The following is a 14,166-nucleotide window of genomic DNA, read 5'->3' as shown; positions in this document are numbered from 1 at the left end:
CAGAACTTCGAGACAAGAAATTTCTACTATTAAAGGTTATGGGACTTGCTATGGTAACCCTACGAAACATGCAGTGTTCTTACCCGACTTTCTACCTACTTCTAACCAGGGGTATTGAAATCCCTGACTGGGGCTTCATCCACCACCTCCTGTAATTGGTGGCTCTGTTAGGTGCACAAACATTTAGAACAAATGTCTTTCTTGGGGGGTGCGGGGGAGTACAGGGGATTGAATTCAGGAGCACTCGACCACTGAGCTAGGGTCTGGGTTGCTTAGCGCCTCATTAAATTGCTGAGGCTGGCTTCAAACTTGCAATCCTCCTGCCTCCACCTCCCGAGCCACTGGGATTACAGGTGTGTGCCACCACGCCCTGCCCAGATGTCTTTTTGATGGATTGATCTCTTTATATTAAGGAATTGCTTTTTTTTTTTTTTTTTTTTTTGGTGCTGGGTATTGAATCCAGGGCCAAGCATGCTAATAAGCACCTGCTCTACCACTGAACTACACGCCCTCCTGCCCACCTTCTTCTTTTTAAAAAAATTTATTTTTTAGTTATAGTTGGACACAATGCCTTTATTTATTTTTATATGGTGCTGGGGATTGAACCCAGGGCCTCGCGCACAAGTGTTCTACCACTAAGCCACAGCTCCAGCCCCAGTAATTACCTTCTAATACTAATAATAGTCTTAGCTTTGAAATCAGTTTTGTCTAATATTAATATTGTGGTTTCATTTTTTTATAACAAGTGGTTTTTAAAAGATTTTTGGGGGGCTGGGGATGTGGCTCAAGCGGTAGCGCGCTCGCCTGGCATGCGTGCGGCCCGGGTTCGATCCTCAGCACCACATACCAACAAAGATGTTGTGTCTGCCGAGAACTAAAAAATAAATATTAAAAATTCTCTCTCTCTCTCTCTCTAAAAAAAAAAAAAAAAAAGATTTTTTTGATCCATTTGTTTCTTTGTCCCTCTTTTCTCCCCCTTTTGAACTGAGTATTTTTCATTCCATTTTACCTTCTTTGTTGTCTGACTAGCTGTAACTTTAGGTTTATAGAATACATTTTTTTTTTGTGTGTGGTACCGGGGATCAAAGCCTTGTAATGTACATTTTTTTGTCTCTAGTAATAAATTTGTTTTAAAGCCTATTTTGTCTGATATTAGTATAGCCATTTTTTTTTTTTTTTTGGCTACTATAATGCATCCCCCCTCCTTGTTTTTCTTTTGGTGCTGGGGATGGAACCCAGGGGTGCCTTACCACTGAGCCATACCCTCAGCCCTTTTCATTTTTTATTTTGAGACAGGATCTTGCTAAGTTTTTGAGGCTGGCCTCAAACTCCTCCTGCCTCAGCTTCCTGAGTCACTGGGATTACAGTGTGTGCCATGGTGTCCCAGCCTTTGGACAGCTTTTATTTCCCATGGGGGCGTCACCCGCTGCCTCCTTGCAGCCCTCTTCCCAGTGAGCACTCCACCACACTCTGCTTGGTTCTGCAGCGTACACCTCCTTTTCTCTGCTGTTTTAAGATTACCTCTACATCACTGCTTTGGTGTGCCATGGCATGTCATGGTCTTCTGTGCTTGAGTACATTGAGCTTCTTGTATCTCTGGGTTTATAGTTTTCATCAAATTTGGGAAGTTTTGGACCATTCTTCAAATCTTTTTTTCCTCTTCCGTCTCCCTCTTCTCCTTCAGGAATTCCAATTTGTGTGTGTGTGTGTGTGTGTGTGTGTGTACGCATACGCACGCGCGCATGCACACGCACATGCATGCACACATTTACCTAGTAGCTCACTGATGCTTTTTCATTTTGTAATTTTTATTTCTCATTTGGTTTCAGATAGTTTCTGTTGCTATATCTCCAGATATAGCAACAGAAACTATATTTTGGCAAACTTTTCTTCTGTGATGCCTAACCTGTAATTAATCTCATCCAGTTATTTTTCATCTCAGACTTTAATTCAATTCAGATTGTTTTTAAAATATCCTCCAGCTGGGCTCAGTGGTACACAACTGTAATCTCCAGTGACTCGTGAGTCTAAAGCAGGAGGATCATAAATTTGAGGCCAGCGTCAGCAGTTTAGCAAGCCCCTGTTTCAAAATATAAAATAAGATAAAATTTAAAAAATTTAAATGGGCTGGGGCTGTAGCTCAATAGCAGAGCACTTGCCTAACATATGCAAGTTCCTGAGTTCAATCACTGGCACCACCAAAAATACAAAAAAATTTCCATGTCTCTACTTACCTTGTTGAACATAACAACTAATAGCTGTGTTCATTATTTTAGTATCCTTTCCTGCTAATTCTAGTCCCTGGGTCACTGTGAGGTGGTTTCAATCGACTGAACTGTCTCCTCATTAAGGGTCATGTTTTTATGTCTGTTTACATGCCTGGTCATCTTTTTTTTTTTTTTTTTTTTTTTTTTTTAAAGAGAGAGTGTGAGAGGAGAGAGAGAGAGAGAGAGAGAGAGAGAGAGAGAGAATTTTTTTAATACTTATTTTTTAGTTCTCGGCGGACACAACATCTTTGTTGGTATGTGGTGCTGAGGATCGAACCCGGGCCGCACACATGCCAGGCGAGCGCGCTACCGCTTGAGCCACATCCCCAGCCCATGCCTGGTCATCTTTGATTGCTTGCTAGTCACTGTGAATTTTATTGGTGGGATGCTGAACATTTTTATAATCCCTCACCATAATGCAGTTATTTAAAAACAGTTTGATCCTCTCAGCTCTTGTTTTAGATCTGTGAGGTGGGTCCGTAGCAGTGTTCGGTCTTGGGCAGACTGTTGTCTACCTCAGAGGCAACCCTTTTCTGAGAACACTGCCCTGTGCCCTTGAATGATGAGTTTTTCCAAACTGGCTGGACAAAGCAGGCACCTCCTCAGCCCCACAGACTCTGGGCCCTGTTCTCCTAGCTGTGCGAGGTTGGTTGGTACTCTCCTCACCTGGATCCTTTCTGTGCTGGCTGCATTTCTCTTCCTGCTGATACTCTGTCCTGTGGACCTGAGTTGCCTCCGTCTCTACTCCGGGAATCCTGTAGGCTCCATCCCAGCCTCCTCCCTGCACTGCAGCCACTCCATTGTCTCAGGAATTTTCTATTTCTTCATTACCTGTTACCCTTGTTTGAAAAACCACTATTTCATAGTTATGACTTTTCTTTTCTTTTTTTTTAAAGAGAGAGAGGAGAGAGAGAGAGAGAATTTTTTTTAATATTTATTTTTTTAGTTCTCAGCGGACACAACATCTTTGTTGGTATGTGGTGCTGAGGATCGAACCCGGGCTGCACGCATACCAGGCGAGCGCGCTACCGCTTGAGCCACATCCCCAGCCCTAGTTATGACTTTTCGATGTTTTAGTTTTGGCTGTTACAGGTGAGAGGGTAAATTCAGTCTCTGTTACTCCCTCTTGGCTAAAAATGGAAATATTCCATCATTAATTTTGAGTGGGTTCATAGTATTTCACCACCTGGGTCTGCCCCAAGTATGGATAATCTCTCCCCTGAGCAGGGCTGCAGGCTCCATTTTGTACATACCTCCTGGCATCTGTGTGACAGTCCATAGAGAAAATCCCTTTCTGTGGAGTTCCAACCCAAGGCTTGGATCCTTTACAATTTGGTTTGCTCATCTCCAGTGTGCGCCTCTACCTTCAGCAATGGGCCAATAACTGGGCAGACTTTAGATTTTAAATTTAACAAGTGACTTCCATCCTTTATTCGTGACTCAGTGAGAGCCTGGAGGATCACTTGTATTTGTAGCTTCCCATCTTTTATGAAGAAAATTGCATGTTAAGATGCCATTTACACAGGTGCAGTCTCAAAAACCTGATGACCTTTAAGAATGTTAAAGTCTTGGGGCTGGGGCTGGGGCTCAGTGGTAGAGCACTCGCCTTGAATGTGTGAGGCACTGGGTTCGATTCTCAGCACCATGTATAAATAAAAAATAAAGGTTTGTCAACAAGTAAAATAAATAAAATTTTTAAAAAAGAATGTGAAAGTCTTTATGTCCAACTTAGCTTTTAGGACCAGATAGTTTTTCTCATTAAGGGCTTTAAGTCACCAGAGTTAGCTATCCCAGATCTCCTTCCTTTTGACTCTTGCAGTATTTTTGACTTGAAGTTATTGACTTTCTTCTTCTAGGGCTTAGGCCAAATGGGACTTCCTAAGCGCAGAGGGCCATCTGCTTTAACATTGAGTGATCAGGCTCCTAGTCTAGCCTCTTTGAAGCATCCAAGTTCTGACCAGGTTCAGGATTCCACTGGTGGCCTAGATCAGTCATCAGAATCCAGTGGATACCCCTCTGAAGATGCTGCCCTCAGGGAACGAAGCAGGGGTCCCTCTACTACTAGATTCCTTGCAAGGGCCCGTGATGAAGCTGGCATGTCAAAACCCCGCCAAGCTACATCCCAGTTAAAAGCAGAGCCAGAGCGCCGCAGAGGTAGAGAGACCTCAACACGTCCAAGAAGAGATGAACGAGATGCACGCCCTGGCCCATCGCAACAGGACTTACCCTCAGCCAGAGATCGGCATTATGCATATCCAGATCAGCGCCATGGGGCACGTGTCAGCCAAGACGAAGTCTATGCAAGGCCATATCAGCAAAGCATGGGACTACCTGGCACAGTGTTGCCATATGCTAGCACTTATCCACATGGTGTGGTGCCGCTTCATGAGAGTCAGCTTGGTGAGCCACCACCTGAAATATACTATCAGGGCTTGGTACCACTTGGCATGGATCAGCATGGTGTTGTGCCACCTTTAGTATCTGGCAGAGATCAACAAAGATTGGAACTACTTGGTATAGACCAAGTTGATATGGCCTATCGGTATGGCATGATACTTCCTGGCACAGATCAACTCAGTATGGAACAGGCCGGCATACGTGAGCGTGATATGGGACTACTTGGCATGGATCAGCAAGGACTGATACCCACTGGCATGGGTCAGCAACAACTGGTACTGCCTGGAATAGATCAACAAGGATTGCTTCTACCTCTCAAAGATCAGTATGATTTGATATCACCTGGTTTGATGCAAGTTGGTAGAGATCAACAAGGTTTGCTACAGCCCACTTTGGAAGCACCTGGCTTCATACAACCTGGCACCGAGCAGTATGATTTCATCCAGCCTGGGAGAGATCAACCTGGCTTGGTGCAGCCTGGAATGGTTCATCCTGGTTTAGTGCAAACTGATTCAGGGCAGCGTGGTCTGGTGCAGCCTCGTGCAGATCAGGGTGGTTTGGTACCACCTGGGACAGACCAACAAGGTTTGGTGCAGCTTGGCAGAGGTCGGCGTGATTTGGTCCGGCCTGGTCCACATAGGCCTGGTTTGGCACCTCCTGGAACAGCTCAGCCTGGCTTTGTCCAACCTGGTGTATATCCACATGATCTGGTGCCACCTGGTGCAGGTCAGCTTGATGTGGTGCCACCTGGTACAGATCAACGTGGTGTAGTGCAACGTGCCAGAGATCAGCGTGGGTTAGTCCATCCTGGAGTAGATCAGTATGGTCTGGCACAACTAGGGGAACTGCCTAGTGATTGGGTGCAGCCTGGTGCATTTCCACCTGGGTTGGTGCAGCCTGCTGCAGAGCCATATCATTTGGTCCAACCCGATATAGGTCAGCATGGTTTGGCCCAGCCTGGCATAGATCTGCAAGGTTTGGTGCAGCCAGGAGTGGATCAGCATGGTTTGATATCACCTGATACAGTTCAGCATGATTTGGTGCAACCTGGGATGAGTCAGCGAGGCATGGTGCCACCTGATAAGGGTCATCGTGGCATGCTGCCACCCCGCATGGGTCCACGTGGCTTGGTGCCACGTGACATGGGTCAGCGTGGCTTGGTGCCACCCAGCGTGGGTCCACGTGGCTTGGTGCCATCCAGTGTGGATCAGCCTAGCATAGTGCCACCAGGTGTGGATCAGCCTGGCTTGGTGCCACCTGCCAAGGATCAGCATGGTATAGTGCCACCCGCCGTGGAAAAGCCTGGCTTGGTGCCACCCGGTGTGGCTCAGCGTGGCATGGTGCCACATGGTGTGGGTAAGCCTGGCATGGTGCCACCCAGCATGGATAAGCCTGGCATGGATCAGCCTGGCATGGTGCAACCTGCTAAGGATCAGCGTGGTATAGTGCCACCTGCCGTGGATAAGCCTGGCTTGGTGCCACCGAGTGTGGACCAGCGTGGCACAGTGCCACGTGAGATGGGTAAGCCTGGCATGGTACCACCTGCCTTGGATAAGCCTGGCATAGTGTCAACCACCCTGGGTAAGCCTAGCATGGTACCACCCGGTATGGACCAGCCTGGCATGGTGCCACCTGATGTGGATCAGCGTGGCATGGTGCCCCTCGGCGTGGATCAGCGTGGCTTGGTGCCACCCGGTGTGGATCAGGGTACTGTAGTAGTACCACCTGGTGTGGATCAGCCTGGCTTGGTGTCACCTAGCATGTATCAGCGTGGCATGGTGCCACCAGGAGTGTATCAGCGTGGCATGGTGCCCCCTGGTGTGTATCAGCGTGGCATGGTGCCACCTAGCATGGATCAGCGTGGCTTTGTGCCACCCGGTGTGGATCAGGGTACTATAGTAGTACCACCTGGTGTGGATCAGCCTGGCTTAGTGTCACTTAGCGTGTATCAGCATGGCATGGTGCCCCCTGGTGTGTATCAGCGTGGCATGGTGCCACCTAGTGTGGATCAGGGTGCTGCTGTACCACCTGGCATGTATCAGCATGGCATGGCACCACCTGGCATGGATCAGCGTGGCTTTGTGCCACCTGGTGTGGATCAGGGTGCTGTAGTACCACCCAGTGTGGATCAGGGTACTGTAGTAGTATCTCCTGACAAAGATCAACATGGCCTGGTGCCAGCTGGTGTGGATCAGCGTGGTTTGATGTCCCCTGGCATGGATCAGGGTGCTGTAGTAACAACTGGCATGGATCAACGTGGCTTAGAGCCCCCTGGCATGGATCAGCATGCCATGATGCCCTCTGGCCTGGATCAGGGTGCTATAGTACCACCTGGCGTGGATCAGCATGGGTTGGTGTACCCTGGCATGGATCAGTATGGTTTTGTGTCACGTGGTGTGGATCAGCATGGGTTGGTGTCCCCTGGCATAGATCAGCGTGGCTTGGTGCCACATGGTGTGGATCAGCGTGCTGTAGTACCACGTGTCATGGATCAGCGTGGGTTCGTGCCCCCTGGCATGGATCAGCGTGGCTTGGTGCCACGTGGAGTGGATCAGCGTGCTGTAGTACCACATCTCTTGGGTCAGCGTGGGTTGGTGCCCCCTGGCATGGATCGGCGTGGCTTGGTGCCACGTGGCGTGGATCAGCGTGGCTTAGTGCCACGTGGCGTGGATCGGCGTGCTGTAGTACCTCCAGGTGTGGATCAGCGTGGCTTGGTGCCCACTGGCATGGATCAGCGTGCCGTAGTGCCACCAGGTGTGGATCAGCGTGGATTGGTGCCACGTGGCGTGGATCAGCATGGCTTAGTGCCCCCTAGAGTGGATCAGCGTGCTGAAGCACCAGCAGCTGTGGATCAGCGTGGCTTGGTACCACCTGGCATGGATCAGCGTGGATTGGTGCCCCCTGGCATGGATCAGGGTGCTGTAGCACCACCAGGTGTGGACCAGCGTGGCTTTGTGCCACCTGGCATGGATCAGCATAGCTTGTTGCCACCTGTTGTGGATCAGCGTGGGTTGGTGCCCACTGGCGTAGATCAGCGTGCTGTAGCACCACCAGGTGTGGATCAGCGTGGCTTGGTGCCCCCTGGCATGGATCAGCGTGGATTGGTGCCCACTGGCATAGATCAGCATGCTGTAGCGCCACCAGGTGTGGATCAGCGTGGTTTAGTGCCACATGGCGTGGATCAGCATGCTGTAGCACCACCAGGTATAGATCAGCGTGGCTTGGTGCCACCTGGCGTACATCAGCGTGGCTTGGTGCCTCTTGGCATGGATCAGCGTGCTGCAGTGCCACCAGGTGTGGATCAGCGTGCCTTTGTGCCACCTGGCAAAGATCAGCGTGCTGTAGCACCACCAGGTGTGGATCAGCATGGCTTGGTGCCACCTGGCGTGGATCAGCATGAGTTGGTGCCCACTGGCGTGGATCAGCATGCTGTAGCGCCAACAGGTGTGTATCAGCGTGGCTTGGTGCCACCTGGTGTGGATCAGCGTGCTGTAGCGCCAACAGGCGTGGTTCAGCATGGATTGGTGCCACCTGGCGTGGATCAGCATGGGTTTGTGCCTACTGGTGTGGATCAGCGTGCTGTAGCACCACCAGGTGTGGATCAGCATGGCTTGGTGCCACCTGGCGTGGATCAGCATGGGTTGGTGCCCACTGGTGTGGATCAGCGTGCTGTAGCGCCAACAGGTGTGGACCAGCGTGGCTTGGTGCCACCTGGCGTGGATCAGCGTGGGTTGGTGCCCCCTGGCATGGATCAGCATGCTGTAGCGCCACCAGGTGTGGAACAGCGTGGCTTGGTGCCACCTGGCATGGATCAGCGTGGGTTGGTGGCCACTGGCGTGGATCAGCGTGCTGTAGCACCAACAGGTGTGGATCAACTTGGCTTGGTGCCACCTGGCGTGGATCAGCGTGCTGTAGCGCCAACGAGTGTGGATCAGCGTGGCTTGATGCCACCTGGCATGGATCAGCGTGCTGTAGTGCCACCAGGTGTGGGTCAGCATGGCTTGGTGCCCACTGGTGTGGATCAGCGTGGGTTGGTGCCCACTAGCGTGGGTCAGCGTGCTGTAGTGCCACCAGGTGTGATTCTACATGGCTTGGTGCCATCTGGTGTGGATCAGCGTGGGTTGGTGCCCACTAGCATGGATCAGCGTGCTGTAGCGCCACCAGGTGTGATTCTGCGTGGCTTGGTGCCACCTGGTGTAGATCAACGTGGGTTGGTGCCCACTGGCGTGGATATGCATGCTGTAGCGCCACCAGGTGTGGACCAGCGTGGGTTGGTGCCACCTGGTGTGGACCAGCGTGGGTTGGTGCCACCTAGTGTGGATCAACGTGGGTTGGTGCCGAGTGGTGTGGATAAGCGTGCTCTAGCGCCAACAGGTGTGGATCAGCATGACTTGGTGCCACCTGGTGTGGATCAGCGTGCTGTAGCGCCAACAGGTGTGGATCAGCGTGGCTTGGTTTCACCTGGTGTGGATCAGCGTGCTATAGCGCCACCAGGTGTGGATCTGCGTGGCTTGGTGCCAGCTGGTGTAGATCAGCGTGGCTTGGTGCTCCCTGGCATGGATCAGCATGCTGTAGCGCCAACAGGTATGGATCAGCGTGGCTTGGTGCCACCTGGCGTGGATCAGCATGGGTTGGTGCCCACTGGCGTGGATCAGCATGCTGAAGCGCCACCGGGTGTCTATCAGCGTGGCTTGGCGCCACCTGTTTTGGATCAGCGTGGCTTGTTGTCCCCTGGCGTGGATCTACGTGCTGTAGCGCCAACTGATGTGGATCAGCGTGGTTTGGTGCCGTCTGGTGTGGATCAGCGTGGCTTTGTGCCCCCTGGCATGGAAAAGCGTGCTGAAGTACAACCTGGCATGGATCAGCATGGCTTGGTGCCACCTGATGCGGATCAGCGTGGGTTGGCGCCCCCTGGCATGGATCAGCGTGCTATAGTACCACCCGGTGTGGATCAGCGTGGCTTGATGCCACCTGGTGTGGATCAGCGCGGGTTGGTGCCCTCTGGGATGGCTCAGCGTGCTGTAGTACCACCAGGTGTGGATCAGCGTGGCTTGGTGGCACCTGGTTTGGATCAGCGTGGCTTCGTGCCTCATGGAGTGGAAAAGCGTGCTATAGTACCACCTGGTGTGGATCAGCGTGGCTTGGTGCCACCTGGTGTTGATCAGCATGGCTTGGTGCCTCCTGTCATGGATCAGTGTGCTGTAGTACCACCTGGTGTGGATCAGCATGGCTTGGTGCCACCTGATGTGGATCAACGTGGGTTGGTGCCCCCTGGCATGGCTCAGCGTGCTGTAGTACCACCAGGTGTGGATCAGCGTGGCTTGGTGCCACCTGGTGTGGATCAACGTGAGTTGGTGCCACCTGTCATGGACCAGCGTACTTTAGTACCATCAGGTGTGGATCAGCGTGGCTTGGTGCCACATGATGTGGATCAGCGTGGTTTGTTGCCCCCTGGCATGGACCAGCTTGCAGTAGTACCACCAGGTGTGGATCAGAGTGGCTTGGTGCCACCTGGTGTGGATCAGCGTGGGTTGGTGCCCCCTGGCATGGATCAGCGTGCTGTAGAACCACTTGGTATAGATCAGCCAGGCTTGGTGCCACCTGGCATGGACCAACTTGCTAGAGTACCACCTGGAATGGATCGGCGTGGCTTGGTGCCACGTGGCATGAATCAGCATGGGTTAGTGCCTCCTGGTGTGGATCAGCGTGTGTTGGTGCCCCCTGGCATGGATCAGCATGGGTTGGTGCCTCCTGGTGTGGATCAACGTGGGTTGGTACCCCCTGGTGTGGATCAACGTGGGTTGGTGCCCCCTGGCATGGATCAACGTGCTGTAGTACTATCTGGTGTAGATCAGCATGGCTTGGTCCCACCTGGTGTGGATCAACGTGCGGTAGTACCACCTGGTGTTGGTCAGCGTGGCTTGGTGACACCTGGCATGGACCAACTTGCTGGAGTACCACCTGGAATGGATCGGCGTGGCTTGGTGCCACGTGGCATGAATCAGCATGGGTTAGTGCCTCCTGGTGTGGATCAGCGTGTGTTGGTGCCCCCTGGCATGGATCAGCGTGGGTTGGTGCCTCCTGGTGTGGATCAACGTGGGTTGGTACCCCCTGGTGTGGATCAACGTGGGTTGGTGCCCCCTGGCATGGATCAACGTGCTGTAGTACTATCTGGTGTAGATCAGCGTGGCTTGGTCCCACCTGGTGTGGATCGACGTGCGGTAGTACCACCTGGTGTTGGTCAGCGTGGCTTGGTGACACCTGGCGTGGATCAGGGTGCTATAGTGCCTCCTGGTGTGGATCAGGGTGCTGTAGCGCCCCCTGGAGAGTCTAGGGGTGTTACAGCACCCCCTGGTGCAGATCAGGGTGCTGTAGCACCCTCTGTTGTGGATCAGTATGGCCTGGTACCACCTGGCATGGGTCAGCGTGGTTTGGTGCAACCTGGGGTGGTTCAGCATGGCTTTGTGCCATATGGTATGGATCAACGTGGTTTGGTCCAGCTTGGTACAGGGCAGCCTGGAATGGGTCAGCGTGTTTTGTTACAACCTAGTACAGGGCCACGTGGCTTGGTTCAACCTGGTGCATACATGTCTGGCTTAGCTCAACCTGGTTTGGTCCAACCTGATGCTTATCTACCTGGTGTTTTCCAACCTGGTGCATATCCTGGCAGTTTGGCTCAAGCTGGTGCATATCCTGGAGGTTTGGCTCAAGCTGGTGCATATCCACATGGTGTGGTGCAACTTGGAATGGATCAACATGGTTTGAGACAACCCAGTGCTGATTGGCAAGGCTTGATGGCATCAGGCACAGAACCTCGTGGCTTTCCAACATTCCAGAGAGATCCTCAGGGTTTGACATCACTTCGCCCATATCCACCTGGTATGGGACCTTCTGGCCGAAAGCCACGTGGCCAGGTGTCATCACTGTTACCCAGTCGAGGTTTGGCATCACCAATTATAGACCAGAGGGGTTTGGCACCACCAGAAACCTATCAGCAAAGTTTGATGCATCCTGGCCTAGAGCAGCAGGACCAAGCCCCAGATCAACAGCTTTCGGTATCATCTGGGCCAGATCAGCCAGAACAGGTGTACCCAAGTGCAGTTCAGCAAGATAGAGCATATTCTGTCTCTGCCTCTGGTGGCCCAGATTATGAGGGTATTGGTCCACATGATCAGGAATATTTGGATCTACGCAGAACAAGTGATTTACAGCAACCTGGGCGACCTGCCCAGGCTGCCTCTGTCCAAGAAGTTCCCTCTTTCATGAGTCAAAAAGACTCCGAAAGGAGTGAGGTCCAGAGTGAGCGACATGATTCACTGGAGAAACTGGCCCCCAACTTCCCCATAGCGGTGGAAACGTTTCGTCTGATGGGAGAGATGATCGGTCTCTATGTGGAGCTAAAGGAGAGAATAAAGGATCTGGATGAGGAGAAAGCTGGCCAGACTGACTTGGAGAAGATAGAGTACCTACTCGCACTGATGGGTGGGTACCACTTGTGGGGTGTGGGGGAGGAGAGGGCACTGTTTTCACTCTAAGTCGGTGGCATCCTTTCCTTCCCCTGGCCACAACTATAGGCATAGCGTCCCTCTCAGACCTTCTGGGCTCCACAGGCCTTCAGGGTCCAAATGAACAGGTCGGGCAAAGGCTGGGGCAGGCCAGCGGGACTGATGGAGCCTAGGGGAGGGATGAAGAGTGCCTCTTCTGCCTCTGTCAGTCCTCCTGGAGAGCAGCTGGGGCAGGTGTCGGGAGAGAATGCTGAGGACTGAACTTAACACTTGCTCAGGGCTGGGGTGTCGCTCAGTAGAAGAGTGCTTGTCTGGCTTATGCCGGGCTCTGGGTTCCATCCCCAGCATAGGAGGAAAAATGGTCCAATCACAAGTTTAGGTTCCAGGGAGTAAGTAAGATTTTAGTCGTGGGTCAGTGGGCGGGGTTTCTATGGGTGCAAGACAACCCTCTTCCCTCTTTCCTCATCTCCTCGCCCCAGTCACCAGGGAAGGCAGTGTTCTCTGGGGTCCTTCATTTTGTGGGGTTGGATAGAGAGTGGGAGCCCACTGGGAATCTAACCCTTTTGACATTAAGGTCTCCATTTTTCCTAGTCCAAAAAACCATACCCCCTGACCTGCAGGAACAGCTGAAAAGCATAAAGACCTTGGCCAAAGAAGTTCGGCAGGAAAGAGCCCAAGTATGTAAGGGAGAGTAAACCTCCTTTGCCTTCTGGATGGGGTGGGTCAGAGCCCTTGTGCTTTGTGCTTGAGGGTGACAGAGTCCTTTTTCAGATCTGATTGGACCTTTGCCATCCCTCAGGTAGAAAGTGCACCCTGGGTGTTACTGTGTTTGTTTCCTGACCCTCAAAGCTATTAAGATACAGCTGAGTTAAGCAGGCTTGGCACTTTCTGGGGACAGAGGTCATTGCAGGGGGCTGCTAGGAATTCAGCATTCTCAATGCCAACGACTACATCCAGGAGGCAGATGGGTGGCTGGATGTCCAGAGAGGACCTAGATTTCATTAGGTAAAGATTAGAGAATGGAGAGGAGTGTGTGGGGGCTGCAGGATCACATGCAGGAAAGGGGGAGGGCATGCCTACCTGACCTTCCCCTTCCATTGGGTTTGCAGCTGAATAAGCTACAAAGAATCCTGGAGGGTGACAGTGACCAGGAAGCAGGGAAGGAGCTGAAGGCTAGTCAGCTGAGCCTGCAGCTGGGCATCATCAGGTGAGATGCCCCTACCCTGTGCACTGCGGTCCTGGTGTCCTGTGCTCCCAAGCCAGAAGGTGGTGGCAGACTTCACTTTTCCTCCTGCTCTGACCTGACTGCTGTCTTTGACCTGGATCATACCTAGTCTTCAGGTTGCCAGATCTAGTTCAAGGAACTGGTACAAGTTCCCCAGGTTCCTAAAACAGCTCATTAGCAGGTCTAAGAAGAGTGCAAGGCTCTTTACACTGTCCCCAGGGAGATGCAGCTCAAGCTCCTCAGAGCTCCTCTTTGCAGGGCCCTGTATCACCGCCTAGAAGCCTTAGGCCAACACATGGGGCAGCCCCTGGAACAGAAGTAGGACCTGGGGCTCCCTAGACAGAGCCAGCCTCCTCTCATCCCCTGCGTCCGGGGTGGCCAGGCTTGGTAGTACTGGGCTCCGTTCTCTGGGCTGGCCCTGGAACTAGGTGGTCTCTTATGTATCCAGAGTCACTGTGGCTGACATTGAGAAGGAGCTGTCTGAGCTGCGGGAGAGTCAGGAACGAGGCAAGGCTGCCATGGAGAACTCCGTCTCGGAAGCCTCACTTTACCTGCAGGACCAGGTGAGGAACTGGTGCTCCTCAGCTCCAGGGACCACACACCCTTCTCAGAGTTGGCTATAGACAGTGGACAGGCCTGCCTTCTCACTCCTCAGAGACCAAGCTTTCAGGTCCCCCTTAGCATGTATGGGGAGGTGACTGTGTCTAGGATTCAGCCTCCTCCCAATGCAAAACCGAAATGGGCCACAGGTGCACAGGCATGGGCATCCTGG

The 14,166-nt window shown here is 52.4% G+C and overlaps 1 protein-coding gene across 1 annotated transcript in view; it reads left to right on the top strand.

The window, feature by feature from the left end:
* QRICH2 (glutamine rich 2) overlaps positions 1 to 14,166 on the top strand; it is a 33,288-nt gene that overhangs the window by 8,728 nt on the left and 10,394 nt on the right. The window contains exons 5-8 of the mRNA XM_081271794.1: positions 4,124 to 12,146; positions 12,761 to 12,846; positions 13,279 to 13,376; positions 13,843 to 13,957. Coding sequence (XP_081127920.1) covers positions 4,124 to 12,146; positions 12,761 to 12,846; positions 13,279 to 13,376; positions 13,843 to 13,957 — 8,322 coding nt within the window. The remainder of the gene's footprint in view (positions 1 to 4,123; positions 12,147 to 12,760; positions 12,847 to 13,278; positions 13,377 to 13,842; positions 13,958 to 14,166) is intronic.

Source organism: Spermophilus citellus (assembly GCF_964194105.1).
Source record: "Spermophilus citellus genome assembly, chromosome: 17".
Lineage (NCBI taxonomy): Eukaryota > Metazoa > Chordata > Mammalia > Rodentia > Sciuridae > Spermophilus > Spermophilus citellus.
This window is presented reverse-complemented; position numbering and strand designations above follow the sequence as displayed.